The sequence below is a fragment of the Saimiri boliviensis genome, chromosome 14, assembly GCF_048565385.1.
Source record: "Saimiri boliviensis isolate mSaiBol1 chromosome 14, mSaiBol1.pri, whole genome shotgun sequence".
NCBI classification, from domain to species: Eukaryota; Metazoa; Chordata; class Mammalia; order Primates; family Cebidae; genus Saimiri; species Saimiri boliviensis.
Genome location: NC_133462.1, coordinates 90,452,026 through 90,467,359, shown reverse-complemented (window position 1 = coordinate 90,467,359; position 15,334 = coordinate 90,452,026). Strand labels below are relative to the sequence as shown.

The 15,334-nt window shown below is 52.4% G+C and overlaps 1 protein-coding gene across 6 annotated transcripts in view; it reads right to left on the bottom strand.

Moving 5' to 3' along the window:
• The window catches only part of SDCCAG8 (SHH signaling and ciliogenesis regulator SDCCAG8), a 246,073-nt gene that overhangs the window by 5,493 nt on the left and 225,246 nt on the right, over positions 1 to 15,334 (bottom strand). For all 6 annotated transcript variants that reach the window (XM_074385415.1, XM_039464324.2, XM_074385414.1 and 3 more), the window contains one exon: positions 5,516 to 5,642. In XM_074385415.1, the coding sequence (XP_074241516.1) occupies positions 5,516 to 5,642 (127 nt within the window). The remainder of the gene's footprint in view (positions 1 to 5,515; positions 5,643 to 15,334) is intronic.

Genomic DNA, 15,334 nt, shown 5'->3' with positions numbered 1-15,334 from the left:
TTTAAAATCTTGATTGTGAATTTATATTGCAAAATGTAATGTCTGACTCAGGAAGCAGTAAGTGGAGCAAACGTATCTGAAGGAATATAAAATTCAATGTACTTTTCTCCCATGATTCTTATTCTGAAAGTAGTCACTCTTGGACAAAGTGAACTGTTTACGGAAGAGCAAGTCTGGCTACAAAGGAGCCTCGATGCACTTTTCAGTATTAATTACACATGGGGTGCTCAGTCGAAAAACAAAAGTTTAACTGTCTGCTGTCGGAGGTGTTTGGGGAAGTTTCTCCGAAGGTCGCAAGATGCTTACATGTTGGGAATGCAGCACCCGGGGTCTCGTGTCATTCTTTAGAAACACTCAGGCAGCAGGCAGTTAATGACATTTTAGCTGCATATGTTCAAGTTTATTTAAAAAAATATGCAAGTCACTTTGGTTGACAGTGTCTTGTACACAGTTTTGAAAGAATCAGGGCAAACTTTAACAGAGTCAGTTTTTATTTGAAAAATATTTTCTGGGAATGTATCAGTGTTTATTCTGGAGCCTGACAATTCGGGTGAAAATCAGGATAAAAACAAAAAAACAACAATTTGGTTGAAATCAAATTGTTTGTTTTCATCTATTTAGAATTCTTTCCAAAAAATCTTGGTTCAGGAGGAGGCTTTCTAATTTATTTTGTTCAGTGTATTTGCTGTTGTGTTCCAGCACCATCTGCCTCACAGGTAGCTAACTTTGTGGTAACCCCTAAGTCAGCTGGGCGCGGCCCCCAGGGCTCCCGGGAGGACCAAAGGAAGTCAGGTGCCACCGCAAGGCCTAGCTCTGTCTCGCAGGCAGGCCTGTCTCCGCAGGGAGCCGCGCTGTCCCAGAGCTGTCACTTTTCTGCAGCCTCCCCTCTCCCTCAGCTTCCGGTGGCAATGGGCCTTCCCCGCCTTCATCACCGCCTGCGGCTCTGCGGCCGGCCCCTGCTTGTTTTCGGCTCTCTTCTATGAGTCCTTCGCTATAATGAGATAATGCCGATGATCTTGAATATAATCACATATGGCTGCTGGATCCAGGCACAAGTTTAAATCAAATTAGAAAGTAAATTCACTGCCAAGAATGCTTAAAAGTCATAGGGCCAACTGATTAACCACTGACAAGTCAGTTTCCGACTCTGTTTTCTAAACTGTAAGTGATTCATAGGAGGGGACTAAAAGGGAATCACTCCCCAGACCGAACACTGCAGACAGAAGCAAACAGCCTGCTCAGGAGACGGCGGCTATCAGAAAATGCAAGTCAGCCAAAACCATGTTCATTACCAAATAAGCACACAGACAGAGAAAATTATCTTGATGGCTGACATCATCCTCCAACTGGACAGATAATTTCTGTTTTCCCCTCTCTCAGATGCCATTCTCTCCAAGACTCATATTTCCTCACCAGCTGGCTCCACCCTTCCGAGCCAGATGTTAGATACCCCAGGCTCTGGGTCGCAGACCCCTGACCCTGCTCCAAGCTGTCAGGCCCTGCCCAACCCCCCACCCCACCCCAGGACCCACCTCCCTCACCCCAGATGCTCCCTCCTCACCCCCACTACCAAGGTTTCATGCTACCCCAGCCAGGGCCTGCCTCTCAAGAAGAGCCGAGAGTTCGACTACCCAGCCCAGCCTCAAACAAGACAGGCCAGGGTGTCTGACCACCTCAGCACATAGAACGCGGGCACTGCATCTGGGCAGAACTGGGCTAGTGCGTCAATGTCCGTTTCTCCCTAAGGACCAGTAAGAGCCATTGCAAGACATTTAAAAGCCATTTTCTTGAACTTGTTTCCCCCAGGTAAGGCAAGAGATCAATAATGCCATTATATAGCCACCCTAAACTAAGAACAAGCCAAGAGGCCAGGCTTGGTGGCTCATGCCTGTAATCCCAGCACTTTGGGATGCCGAGGCGGGCAGATCACCTGAGGTCAGGAGTTCGAGACCAGCCTGGCCAATATGGTGAAACCCTGTCTCTACTAAGAATACAAAATTGGCTGAGTGTGGTGGCAGGCACCTGTAATCCCAGCTATTTGGGAGGCTGAGGCAGGAGAATCGCTTGAACCCCGGAGGTGGAGGTTGCAGTGAGCCAAGATTGTGCCACTGCACTCCAGCCTGGGCAACAAGAACAAAACTTGTCTGAAAAAAAAAAAAAGAGTGTCGTGGCTCATGCCTGTAATCCCAGCACTTTGGGAGGCTGAGGCGGGCAGATCGCGAAGTCAAGAGATCAAGACTATCCTGGCCAACATGGTGAAACCCCATCTCTACTAAAAATACAAAATTAGCTGAGCATGGTGGCAGGCACCTGTAATCCCAGCTACTTGGGTGGCTGAGGCAGGAGAATCGCTTGAACCCAGGAGTTGGAGGTTGCAGTGAGCTGAGATTGCACCACTGCATTCCAGTCCGCGTGACAGAGCGAGATTCCGTCTCAAAAAAAAATAAAAACAAGCCAAGAAACACAGGCGAGAGCTTGAGCCAGTGCCCTGAGCCCTGCCCACCGCAGACAGCAGCACCGGGGAAATGGGAGGGTGAGGGTTCTCGTGGTCAAAAACATCCATGTGGAAGAAGCTACCACTACCATGAGCTCCCTCTGCCAGCCATGTTGTTGTGAGTGTTTGAGAATTTAAGCAGAAACCATTTAGAATAATAAAGCCTGCTAACAGGCTAGACACTTCCTGTCGGAGGCCACAGGCCATCCCGAGCCCCACCATCCATCACCCGCTCCGGGACAGTGGGGCTCAGGACCCAGGACACGGAGTGACGGGAAGGGGTGGACTCAGCTTTAGGACTGCTGCCCCACCCATCTCCTCAGGGTATTCAGTGGACAGAGATGTTTAGAGTTTGACATGCAAAATTACGTTACGCTTAACTCATCCAGGCTGAAAAATGGAAGCCTTTAGTTAAACCATCTCTCACCTGGACACAGGGGCAGCTCTAACCCTCAGCCACCCAAGATCTGGACCCACAGGCCACTCCAGGAAACAGAGAGGCTGGCTGAACAGTCCGGAGCACTCAGGTGGCACCTCCTTCAAAATACCTGCTGGAACCCACAGGAGCCTTGGCTCACATCACAGGCTCACAAGCCTGACTCACAACTCAAGCTGATTTCGTGGCAAGAAAGCATCGCAGAGGCTGACGCCCACTGACAGCCCCTACCTAGAGGTGAAGGCCAGGCTTAGGCAGGAAGAGCCAGCTCTGGGTTTAGATATTCAGCAGAGAGCTTGCAAACCTGGATCCCTGCCTCCTCTCTGACCACTAGTATTTGCAACTGAAAGCCAACATTTCCTCTGTCAAATTTCTTTTGTCATGTTCATATTAAAATAACTCCAAGTGTAATATTTGAATCTGAAAGGCCGCTTTAGAGAGGAGCCAGATGGGCCAGTATCAGATAGCACAGGATGGGCAAATCACTGCTGTAGCTTCAGGCAAAAGAAGAAAGACCTGCTAGTTTTTCTGAGGACTTTTTGAGGTTTGGGGTTTTTTTAATGCGTTTTGTGAAAATTTTGCAACTCATTTTGGCAATAACCAGATTTGTAAAGGCCTGGAAGAGGCTTCTAAGCATCGGTGATCCATGTTAAGATCTGAGCATGCTGGAAAGGAGGCAGATGGGGAGTTAAAAGGCAAAGCCCACGTTCTCATGATCTAGTCCAGAGCCCAAAGGAAGCTGCTATGTGCTCCAGCTTCCACGGAAGACTCCCCACATCCTGAGGTCTGACAGAGTTCATGGCTTTAGAGGCCAGAGTGTCACTCATGGCAGGAGTCAGGGTCCCTGCCTTCTGTGTGACAGGAGCCTAGTCACCTGCCAGGAGACCTAGTGGCCTCAGTGGCCCTGTGCTTTGGCTGGCCAGGCCTAACGCAGGTGCTGCTGGGGCCCTCGCTGGGGACCTGTCCACAGGGCTGGGTTCTTGGCTGAGTCTGGTGGAGACGGAGGGACTCACCCTGGAGGCAGGGGGGAGGGGGTGACCGCTGGCTTGCTGAGGCTGCTCTGCAGACCTCTGCCTTCCCCCAGCCTCTCCCAGGACCCTCTCAAGATGAAGGAGAAAGGAAACCACCCCACATGTCCTCAGCCCGGATGTCTGAGGGCCTGTGGGGCATCCCAGCTGCACTCCACATGCCCAGCAGCTCATGAAGCCAGGTGTACACCAGGCCCACTGTGCAGAGGTGAAACTGAGGCTGAAAAAAGGCTTAAGTGACTTGTCTGGGGGGCTTCAGCACAGTGACACAGCCTGGAATAATTCTGTGTTCCTTCCAGCCCCAAACACTTTGCAGGTTTCCAAAATGTCATGTCCTCCAGAATCACCCAACAGCTTGTCAAAAGGCAGTGCCCTGCCGTGGCGCATGCCAGGTGAGGCCTGGCCTCCCGGATGAGCTGTGTGCTCAAGGTCCCTGCGAGCAGTCTCGGAAGCATGGGGACGGGGACAGTAGAGGCCTTTCCACCTCCAGGTCTTAGGTCAGAGACTGGCGCCTGGCTGTGCTCATTTACTAACTGAACAAATGTTATGCAGAGGGATTCTGGACTGAGTGGGAAAAGTCAGTTCTTACAGGTTCCTGGAACTCAGGGCCATTGTGTAAGGACAGTAACAGAACTCCTCCGTTTTCATTTCCAGATGCATTTTTCATGTTAATCGTTCCAAGCACTTAACGCGTGAACCCCGGGCACTCACAGAGCACCTGGGTGCAATCCTAATTAAAGGCGGAGGCCTTGGTCAGTCCGAGGACCACCTCATTATCCTAACAACTGCCTGATGGGCAAAATGCACAGCCTCTTTGACAGGAAGAGAAGCGATTTAGAAAACAAGAGGTTTCATATTGCCTTCCAAACTCACGGGAACACTTTCCTTCCTGCCTTTCCCTGCTGGTGGCCACAGTCAAACCTGAATGGGGAAAGCCTGGGTGTGGAGTGAGACTTAGGTTCCATCTGTGGTGTCCCTCCTTGCTAGCTGTAATGCTTGTCTGAGCCTCAGTTTCCCTATCTATAAAATGGAGACAACGATGTCAACATCGCCAGCTTGTTCAAGGGTGAAGGGAACTGACGCGTGTTCTGTGCATAACACTGCCAGGTGCTCTGCAGACACTCCAGATATCACCCAGTCATCAGGCAGCTAATTTAGGACGAGACGCCTGCACTCCACTCAAGACCTCTTTCCTAATTGGGAACACCTCTTTCCTCAACCAATTCAGACCAATTCAAACCATACACGACCTTCAGAGGCAGCTCAAGGCCACCCTCCTCCAAGAAGCCTGTTCTGCCCATGGCCATCCTCCCAGGCCCCCCTGCCCCCGCACCCTCTGCAGCGCGGCCCGCACGGCGCAGCTTGGCACTCAGCGTGGGTCACCAGGACAGGCCCGTGGCTCTGCTTCTCTGGGTCCCACTCTGTGCCCCGCACAGTCTTCAGCACCTCCGTCCTAGCTTACTGCTGACCGATGTGATCAGTGGGAATTCTGGCCTGTTGGGGTGCGTGAAAGGCCCCTCTGTAGACTCCCGCCCTGCGCCCGGTTCTGCACAGTACCTGGGTTCGCAGCCGGTCCACCTCTTCCGACAGGCTCTGCCTCTCCAGGAGAAGCTGGTTCTGCTTGTTGAGGAGCTGCACCAGCTGCTGGGCCGTGGCCTGGCTGTGCTTATCCAGCTGCCTTAGCCTGGAGAAAAATCCAGCGCAGAATTAGAGAGGGCTAACGGCAGGCACCTGCCTCTGAACAGGCTCTGGGGCGGTGTGCATGAGGGAAGCCCCTGATGAGGGTCCACGAGCAGGACACCTAGGGTGACCCTGAGGTGCCAGGCTCTGGCTGGCAGTGGGCCCTTGCTACGCACTGTGTGAAGGTGGGTAACATTCTAGCAAATGTGCGTGGGGACCGGGAGCCATCTCAGTACACTGTCAATTAGAAAACAACGCAGATGAGTAGGGTTAGGAGAAGAAAAAAGGAAACTTTGAACTCCCAAGCAGAGGTCAAAGATGAGAGGCCTAAATGCCTCCATTGTTCAGCTAGAAAGGTCTCGGGCAGGCTGAGCAGACGCCGCCCCGGCTGGGGAAGTGGGTGAGGGCCGTGGAAATACTGAAGTAAGGGCTTTCCATTATTAATCACTCAGTCAATCACGAGCTCCGGCATCACTGACCAGATGTCTTTAAAGATCCTAAATTTGTCCTCTCCAGACTTGCTAATTCACTGAGGCCATTATCCTCATCCGTCCACAGTCGGCTTCCTACAGCCAGGAGAACACGCACCCATGGAACTGCTGGCTTTGGGTCACATTTGGAGTTAAACCACTACCCAGAAGTGTTCCGGAAAGAAGGGAGACGCGTGCCCTGCCGCACCGTCCACGCCCATCAAAAGCACCAACAGGCACTTTAACTTGGATTCTCACATGGAAAAGGCAGTAAAGCTCACGGTGCATTTCAAGCTGCAGGATCCTGCGCCGCAGACCTCGGGGGCTGCCCTCAGCTCGGGTTCTCCTAGGGCTCCAAGCACAACGAAACACTGACATGGCCAAATGTTTGGGCCTTCAGGTTGGGAGAGGTTCCTCCCCACAAAAGGACGCGCACGTGGGCACAGGCACCAATGCCCCCGGGGACCGGCCACGGTCCCTTGCCCTCCTCCCACCCTGCTCTGCCCATACCCCGTTTCCCACCGGGTTCCCCCCGCCCTGCCCCCCGCCCTTCTCAGCCTCCGACGGATTTGGCTGGAGTCTTTGGTCAAGGGGCCCGAGCCCCCAGCCTGGGCACTTCCCCAGAACGCTCCCTGACTCCCAGTTTTCAGCCACACCCAGCGTGGTAGCATGGTGCTGGTCGGCTGGGGCGCCCTACCTGTGCCGGGGAGGCGCGGGCAGCAGCTGAGACACCCTCCGACCCGCAGAGCCGGCACTGCGCATGCTCCCAGGACGCCCCGCCCCCTGGGCTGAGTGGCTCCGACTGGCCACGCCCACAAGCCCGCACCTGCCCACGGGCCTCGTGCTGCCCGCAGGTTCTGGAAAAAGTGTAAGGGCTCAAGGACGCCTTAGCGCCTCTTTCGAGGACAGGTGCTCCCTCGACGGCGAGCCTGGACAACAGCCGGCCTGGCCCTGCCCTGCCTCCAGGATCAGGCTGGGCTCAACAGAACAGCAAAGATCTTCCATCCAAGAGGAGTGTTTACCTGCGTGTGTGCTGTCTACATGGCGATGCTCCAACGCCCCACCTCTTCCCACCTTCTCTGATCTTGGAGGAAAAGGTTTCCTTCTGGCGATACCTAGGGCATCACTGCTCTGAGAAGCCTCATCCGTCCCTACCCGTCCCCATCCTGCTGGGGCTGAGGCACCCTTTCCTGGGAGCTACTCTCAAAGCCACACCACTGGGGCAGATCACAAAAGCTCTGCTCCACCGCCCCCAGAGCCTGGGCCGTCCTCAGCAGCGAGGGCCCGGAGAGAGGACTTCCCAGGCCAGGGGCCTGGGGAACCTGCCTAGGCCGACCCTCCAACACAGGCAGGCGGCCGCCATTCATCTGAGAACCCTCCCTGCTGTGGGCCCAGGAGTGGGTCCCGTTGAAGAGACAGAGATGGTAACAGCTCTTTTCCTTGAGAAGCAGACAATCTGATGCTTCTGTAGTTAACTCAGGCAGGTGAAAAGCATCATTAGCCCTTGAGCTTTGGACCCTAAAGTGGCTTTTCCCCTCCCATGAAGTCCTGCCTGTGCAGAGAGCCACTGGCTAAGTGCAACTGATGCAGCAGCCCTGTGGCTTCCTGCTTGCTTCGAAAGAATGGAGCAGAAACGTGACAAATGACACCATGACATGGCTCCGGGGTAAGAAGGTGCCACGAGACATGCGACAAATTACACTTGACATGGCTGCACGGTGAGAAGGTGCCAGGAGCAGCCATTGTCCATGTGGTCCCTTGCCCTGTTCTTGGATCAAATGGGACAATGGTCTTTTGGATGGATGGATTCAGTATGTGGTTAGAACTCCTGAAAAAGGATGGCAGCCCATCCAGGGCAACAGACAAGGCCAAAGTCACTCTCACAGCATAAATGCCGGTCATGGCAGGCCACCCTGGCTCCACCTCCAGCAATGGGGCCTGTTCTGGACTAGACCTTCCTCCTATGGAGCCCTCAGAACCTGGAGGAGGCTTAGTTCAGAGTGCTTTGCAAACTGGGGGCCTGGGAAGGCCATAGTGATTACTGGGGAGGAGGAGGAAGGAGACCACCCAGACCCACTGAATCAAGTGGCTGGGTGTGAGCTCTGCAGGGCCGCAGGGGACCAGGTGACCAGGGTTTCCATAGAAGCGCCCCTGCTGTGAGGAGTGAGTTCCCTGAGACCACGTTCCCAGCTAAGAGCTGAGGATGGAGTCCAATGGACTCATTTTTTAAACCATCATGAAGACTACCAATATTATAAATATTGGGAAAAGAGATTTTTTTTTAAAGTTACTTATTTTTGGAAAAGCCTCCAACCCTGCACGACAAGCCTACCCTCTGTGAATGGATGTTTCATTACCATGATTCAAAGGAGATTTCTTGGGGTTTCCCAGACACATAAGCTCTTTTCTCTTCCATGGTGGTTACTGCTCTCTCCTATCTGTGGTCCTGAGTTCACCTATTCATCCACCCACAGCTCCACACAGCACCACTGATGGCTGCTAACGCCTACTGAGCCATGTGCTTACTGCGCCACCATTACCTATGTAAATTTAATCGATTAATCAATAAACTAGCTATTACATTAGATGATTAATTAAAAATTCACTACAGTCCTAGGAGGTACACGCTAGTATTATCCCCATTTTACAGATGAGAAAGCAAGCTGAGACGTTAACTTGCACAAAGTCACACAAGTAATTGGTTGAGCTTGGAGTCAAATCCAGGCAGCACCTGGTGTCCTTAACCATTGTTAATGGTGGTTAATTCACTGAGTTAATTCACCGAACAAACCAACTCAACGGTAAATGCCACTTCTTTTTTTGAGATGGAGTCTTGCTCTGTCGCCCAGGCTGGAGTGCAGTGGCATCAAGTTGCTCACTGCAACCTCCGCTTCCTGGGTTCTAGCGATTCTCCCGCCTCAGCCTCCCGAGTAGCTGGGATTACAGGTGCGTGCCACGGGCTAATTTTTGTATTTTTAGTAGAGACGGGGTTTCGCTATGTTGGTCAGGCTGGTCTTGAACTCCAACCGCCTCGGCCTCCCAAAGTGCTGGGATTACAGGCGTGAGCCACCGCGCCCAGCCAGTAAACACCTCTTAAGGGTCAAGTACTAAGGCAGGTACTGGGATTCCATCAAGAATGATAAATGCTTCCTGCTCTTGGGAGGTTTGCTGCCAATGGAGGAGAGACCCACTTGTGAAGAAATGTGCTCAACTCCAACAGGACACCATGAGGGAAGAAGTGGTCAGTCTTACAGATGAGAGGCCTGGGAGGGCTTGCGCCTGCCTAGATATCTGCCGCTCCCCAAGGCTCGTCATCACCATGTCCTGAGCACTTACTTGTCAGGTACTGTACGTATTGCTTGTTTAGTTCCATGAGCAGGAACCAATTATTATGCCCACTTCAAGAATGAGGAAACTAAGGCATAGACGACATAAATTATTCATTCAAGTCACTCAGTGGGCAAGCCGGGATGGAAAGGATGAGTGGGTGGGGTTCTGTCGGGGGGCAGGGGCGGGGCCTTCCCACTTCGGGGCGGCAGTGCAAAGGGCACTGCATGTCTGGGAACTGCAAGCTGTGCGGCGTGGCTGGAACAGAGGCTGCGGGCTGCTGGGAGGGAGGTGACGCTGCGCTCTGTGGCCAAACCAACAAGTATGGACTTTGTCCTGCAGGCAATGGCAGTGCCATTTACGGGACAGTGGATGGCAGGAGGGACCCGCCTGGAGGAGAAGTTCTGGGGTCAGGGTCAGTCCGAGGTACCTGTGGACAGGCACTCACAGGCAGTTGCGCAGCGTGGGGTTTAGGATGGGCCGAGCTGAGCTCTAGCTGAGTGGGCCAGACCTGCCGGGAGGCGAGGCCACGAACGTGGGGGCCGGATTGCCTGGGAAGGGTTGGCAAACATTGTCAGTGTGGGACGCTCCCTAAAAATGCGGATCTCTGGCCCGCAGGCCCCGCTGGCGGAGAAGCTCTGCTGCAGTGAGAGGGAGGGGAGCACCCCAGGTTGGGGCTTTAGGGAACCGCTGCATTCAAGGGCTGGCAGCGGACAGGAAGCCGGAGAGACACTGAGAGTGGGATCCTAGAGGGAGGAAAACCGGGAGAGAGATCTGGAGTCCCAGGAGGAGAGGTGTCAGGGAGTGGCCAGTTTGCGGGAAATACCACCTGGTGGCGGAGCGCCAGGCGGAGGCTCCTGGCTGGGGCAGAAGCCAGATGACTGGGGGCTGGAGGAGGGGCTGGGCTGCTGGGAGGTCGCAGGACGGGGTGCGGAGGGTGGAGCCACCGGAGCTGCTGGGGAGGCGGCCCTGGAGGAGAGAGGGGCGATCTTCAAGGCAGAGGAGCGCGCCCTCCGCAGAAGCTGGGACCCTCCTCCCCAGGCCAGAGGCGAGGCGGGCGCGGTGCTGGTGCTCAGCAGCCTCCAGGATCCCCTACGTAGGGCACGACTGTTGGCTGAGAAATGGGACAAGGCAGCGGGAGGCTGCTGCGGGGACGAGGGCGCCGGCGGGAGGCAGGGACACGTTGCCAAGCCAAGCCGAGGGGGCGCGCTCTGAGGGGGGCCTGAGCGCCCGCCGCCTCCTCCGGCCCTCGGCCTGCAGGTCCTTCCCCTCCCGGTCGCCGCAGGCCTGGAAATCTCTTTCAGCGCTGCAGTCTCAGAGCAACTGGCATTTGGAGACAGTGCAATTCCTTGTTCTGTGTGTCTTTTTTGAGGCTTTTCTTCTAGGAGGCATTAGGTAATGAAAGGGGCCATGGGGGCTGCCATCATGGGGCCTGCGAGTCTGTTGAGGCAGAAGCAGCCCCCCACAGCCTGCGAACCACACACATGGAGCTCCATGCAGCAGGAAACAGAGACGGAATCGCCAGATTTCAGAGCTCAACCCAATTCAGACCCTTCTTTCCCCCGCCCATATCTCATCCTTGCAACAGGCAGGGACTGCATCCTGTCCCAGGGCCCCCAGGATGCAGATGGTATCTCCACTGTGGGAGCCGTGGCCAGGCCCCATCGGGGCAGGAAGCCAGTCCTCCTCCAGGAAGCCCCTGGGCTCCCCTGCCCTCACAGCAGAGGGTAGGGTCCACCTGTCCATGAGGAAAGACATTTGGGGGAGCCTATGCCCAGGCTGGTGTGGCTGTCCTCATCTCAGGCACAGGGCGCATGTACTTCAGGACTGCAGAGGTACAGCTGTCACCCCTGCCTAGGCAGGCCTGGGGACCTTGGGGGAGAAAAGCAGCCACCCATAAAGGGGCAGAATGGGCAGCACGGGCTCCCCTTCCACGCAAGGGCATCACCAGGAATTTCAGGCGTGTAGGGGGGGCAGCAGTTGCCATGGGAACAAACAGGCCCGGGCTTCTCAAGGCAGATGCCGATGAAATCACAGGGGACTCGTAAGTGTGCTGGGCCCAGGCAGGCCTCTATTGGTCCAGCAGGATCCTCTGAGCCACACCCTGCAAGCATGATCAGAACCAGCATTTTAAAAAAATATGCAAGACTTCAAGATAAGATGGAGCAAGTGGTGAAATACTAAACAACTTTATAGAGCTGAGTGGGCTGTGGAAAATATCTTATGCAAAACAGAAGCAGTGCGAGCTGCCAGCTCTGGTCCTGTGCTGCAGACACTCATTTGCTATGAATACTGTGAAAGCAAATGAATACATATATTTAAATTTTTTTATGTTGTATGTGATACACACAAAATATATGCAATGTATAAATAAGTTATGAGGTATAATAACCAAATGAACACTTGTGAACCTAGCACCAGCACCGCGGGCCACTACCAACGGATTCCTTCCCCGGAAGTGGCCCATATCCTCATTCATGTATATTTTTCAGTTGGCGATGTTGCTTCACTCCACAATTTCCCCTGAGAGCTACCTACAGACTACTGTGGGAGGCTGTTGTCCTTATTGTTTTGGGTTTTGTTTGGTTTTGGTGGTGGTGGTAAAGTCTTTTGTTCTGAAATGTTTTCAGACCAGAGCCTCTTCGCTGTGGTCACTCTGACGACAGCAAAGATTTTCCTTCCTCTTCTTAGAGAAGTGTTCTCAAAGTGCTTGGATTCGCAGTTTCCCTGAGAGAGGCATCCTCCTCATGGAAATGAAGAACACTTTTCAAACAACATATGGATTTAAAAGGTGCAAATATGTGAACTGTAAAGTATGCACTCACTTTACTATGCTCAGCAGTCTCCTCTAATACTTACTGAGCATTTACTAAATGCCCAAGATGGTAAGCATTTCACATTCCTTAAGTAATTTAATCCTCATAACAACACTACAGGATAGGTGTTATCATCTGCATTTTGTGCCTGAGACAAGCAAGGTGCAGAGGTGTGATTGTCTGCCCAAGCGCACACAAGGCGGAGCTAGGATTACCTAAGCCACCCAGGACAGGACCCCACAGTGTGACTCATCACTCTCCTTCTTACACTCTGTCCTGGTCTCTCACTTCCCTGCCCTTTGGTCCCATCTTCTCAGGCACCTCTTCCCCCTCCATCAGACCTTCAAATGTTGGTGTGACCCAGACCTGGGCTCAGTGCTCTCCCGACGGGAGACCTTCCGCCTGCATGAGTTTTAAAATCTACACTCCTGGCTCCAAGCGGAGAGGCCAAGGATCCTGAGCCCTTGATCTCAGCCTCAGTCCTCTCCACTGCGATTCCAAGCCTGCCTCAAACTTGCACCTGACACAGTGGAGTCGCCTCCCAGTGCTCCTCTGTGTCCCCTCTCTGTGTCTCCCAAGCTACCATCCCCACAGTGCAGTCTCCCGGTTCCACAGATGAGTCCTCTAGGCCCTCCGAACCTCTCCCATCCCATCCCATCCCATCCCACCCATCCATCCATTCCATGACCTTCACTCCTGAAGTCCAGCTCCAGCATTTCATAGCCAGATTCCCACAAAGCCTTCTCACGGAGCTGCATGCTTCCACACGGCCCCCTGGAATCCATACTCCCCGCAACAGCTAGACTAGAAGCATCTCGCAAAACAAAACTCCAGCCCTGCCTCTCTGCTTGATGATTCACCGTAGCTCTAACCTGAATCCTATGACTGCTCAACTTGAAATTGGGGACATTGGTTTGAACCCCTATCACAAGCTAGCTGTTTTACCTTAAGCCTGAAACTGAGTCTCTCTCTCAGCCTCAGGTTCTCGACTTGTAAACCCGAGAAAGTAAGATCTCCAGACCTCCTGAACCATCAACTCTGAGGGTGGGGCCCAGCAGCATGTGTTTTAATGAGCCCTCTGGATGGCTATGATGAACTCTTAAGCAGGAGAACCACTGGTACATTCTAATTCACAGTATTAATCACACATACAAAATGAGTTCTTCTGGAGAATAATTTTTATGTGGCTTCAATTTTCATCATCAAAACAACCAACTGTCTAAATGAAAACTCTCCTAGTCTGCTCCTAAAATGCTTTGGCATCAGTCACAAGAACTTAAGCAAATCCTGTGATCACTTTGAATCTCAGCTTCTTCACATGTGAAATGAGAGGGTAAAACTAGAAGTGAGGTCGGCAAACTTCAGACTACAGGCCACTGCCCGTTTCTGTGTGATCTGCCACTTGAGAGTGATTTTTACATTTTAAAATGATTTTTAAAAACCAAAAGGAGAATAATATGTGAACACTGCATGAAATTCAACTTGCAGCGCCCCTAAATAAACTTCCGTTGAAACACAGCCATGCCCGTTCATTCACGTTTTGTCTCTGCCTGCTTTTGCACTCTTAACGGCCGAGTTGCTGCGACAGAGCCCATATGGCCATGGAGCCTACAATGTTTATTACCTGACCTTTTAAAGTTTGCCAGCCTTGGGGCTGGACGACAGCTAAATCCTCCCAGCTCCATATTTCTAAAATCCTATTTCTTTACAGATTTGACTATGTTCCTATCTTCAAATATCATCAGCTACATACATAGCTATATACCTAGTCACCAAGTTGAAGTTTTGAAAACCCAATTACTGCTCTAGGTCATTAATTCTGGTGAATAAACCATGTTGAGGTAAAGTTGTATGACTTTGTTCCAACACTTAACCATTGCTGCGGTGTTTTACATAATTCCATCTCATGAACGAGGTCCTACAGAATCAGCGAGAACAAGCAGTGTGCTGAAGCATCCGGAATGCGCTCTAGCCCAATATCCCCGCTCAGAACATGAAGGCACTTTTAGTGGCTGGTTTGCTGTTTACATTTCCTTTGCCTGGCCAGGCGCAGTGGCTCACGCCTGTAATCCAGGCACTTTGGGAGGCCGAGACGAGCGGATCACGAGTTCAGGAGTTTGAGACCACCAGCCTGGCCAACACGGTGAAACCCCAGCCCTACTAAAAATACAAAAATTACCTAAGTGTGGTGGCGGGCGCCTGTAGTCACAGCTACTCTGGAGGCTAAGGCAGGAGAATTGCTTGAACCCGGGAGGAGGAGGTTGCAGTGAGCCGAGATTGCGCCACTGCACTCCAGCCTGGTCAACAGAGTGAGACTCTGCCTCAAAAAAAAAAAAAAAAAAAAAAAAATTCCTTTGTGTAAATCTACCCCATTCAGTAACGGTTTGGACAGAGGAATCCTTCCTGAGGACTGTGCGTGCTGCAGAGGTGCACGCCTTCAGTGAAGGGGTGTATGTCCTGTATGGCCCCTTCCCTGGCTCATTCTCAAAGATTCCCAGCTAGCCTCAGCTGCCTGCAGAGGAAACACGGGAGGCTCCTTGGGGATGCCCCCAAGTGATGGGGGATTGACTCCTGCTCTTCTCATCAAAAGAATCATGTTATGTTAGGGCTGAGAGGCACATCAGAGAGCATTCAGTTCAGCCCATTGTGGTGAAACCAAGAACGTAAAAGTGACTTACCCAAGGTCGGCCAGCCTGTCTATAGTAAATCTGGGGCTAGAACCCACGTCTCTTGACTCCAAATCCAGTGATCTTTGCAGCATCTCAAAATCCTTTTTTGAAAGGCTGGACAGTCTCCTATTCCATGTTAAACATAAGAATTTAAGGGAAGGACCCTGAGAGAGAACGCACTGGGCAACCTTCCCAGAAGCAACTGACACAAGCTCATTTTCCAAAGCCTGAGGGCCTGAGGAGGAGGAAATCCCTAGACCAGGGCTCTTCTGAGGAGTTCAGTGAGGAGAATCAGATTTGATTTTAATTCTTTTAAAATTTCCAATCGATTGCAGATTAATGGTTTTGCTAAGTACAGTAAAAGGAGGAAGCAGTGTTTGATTGCTTTGAAACCTTCTGACTCAATTTCAGCTC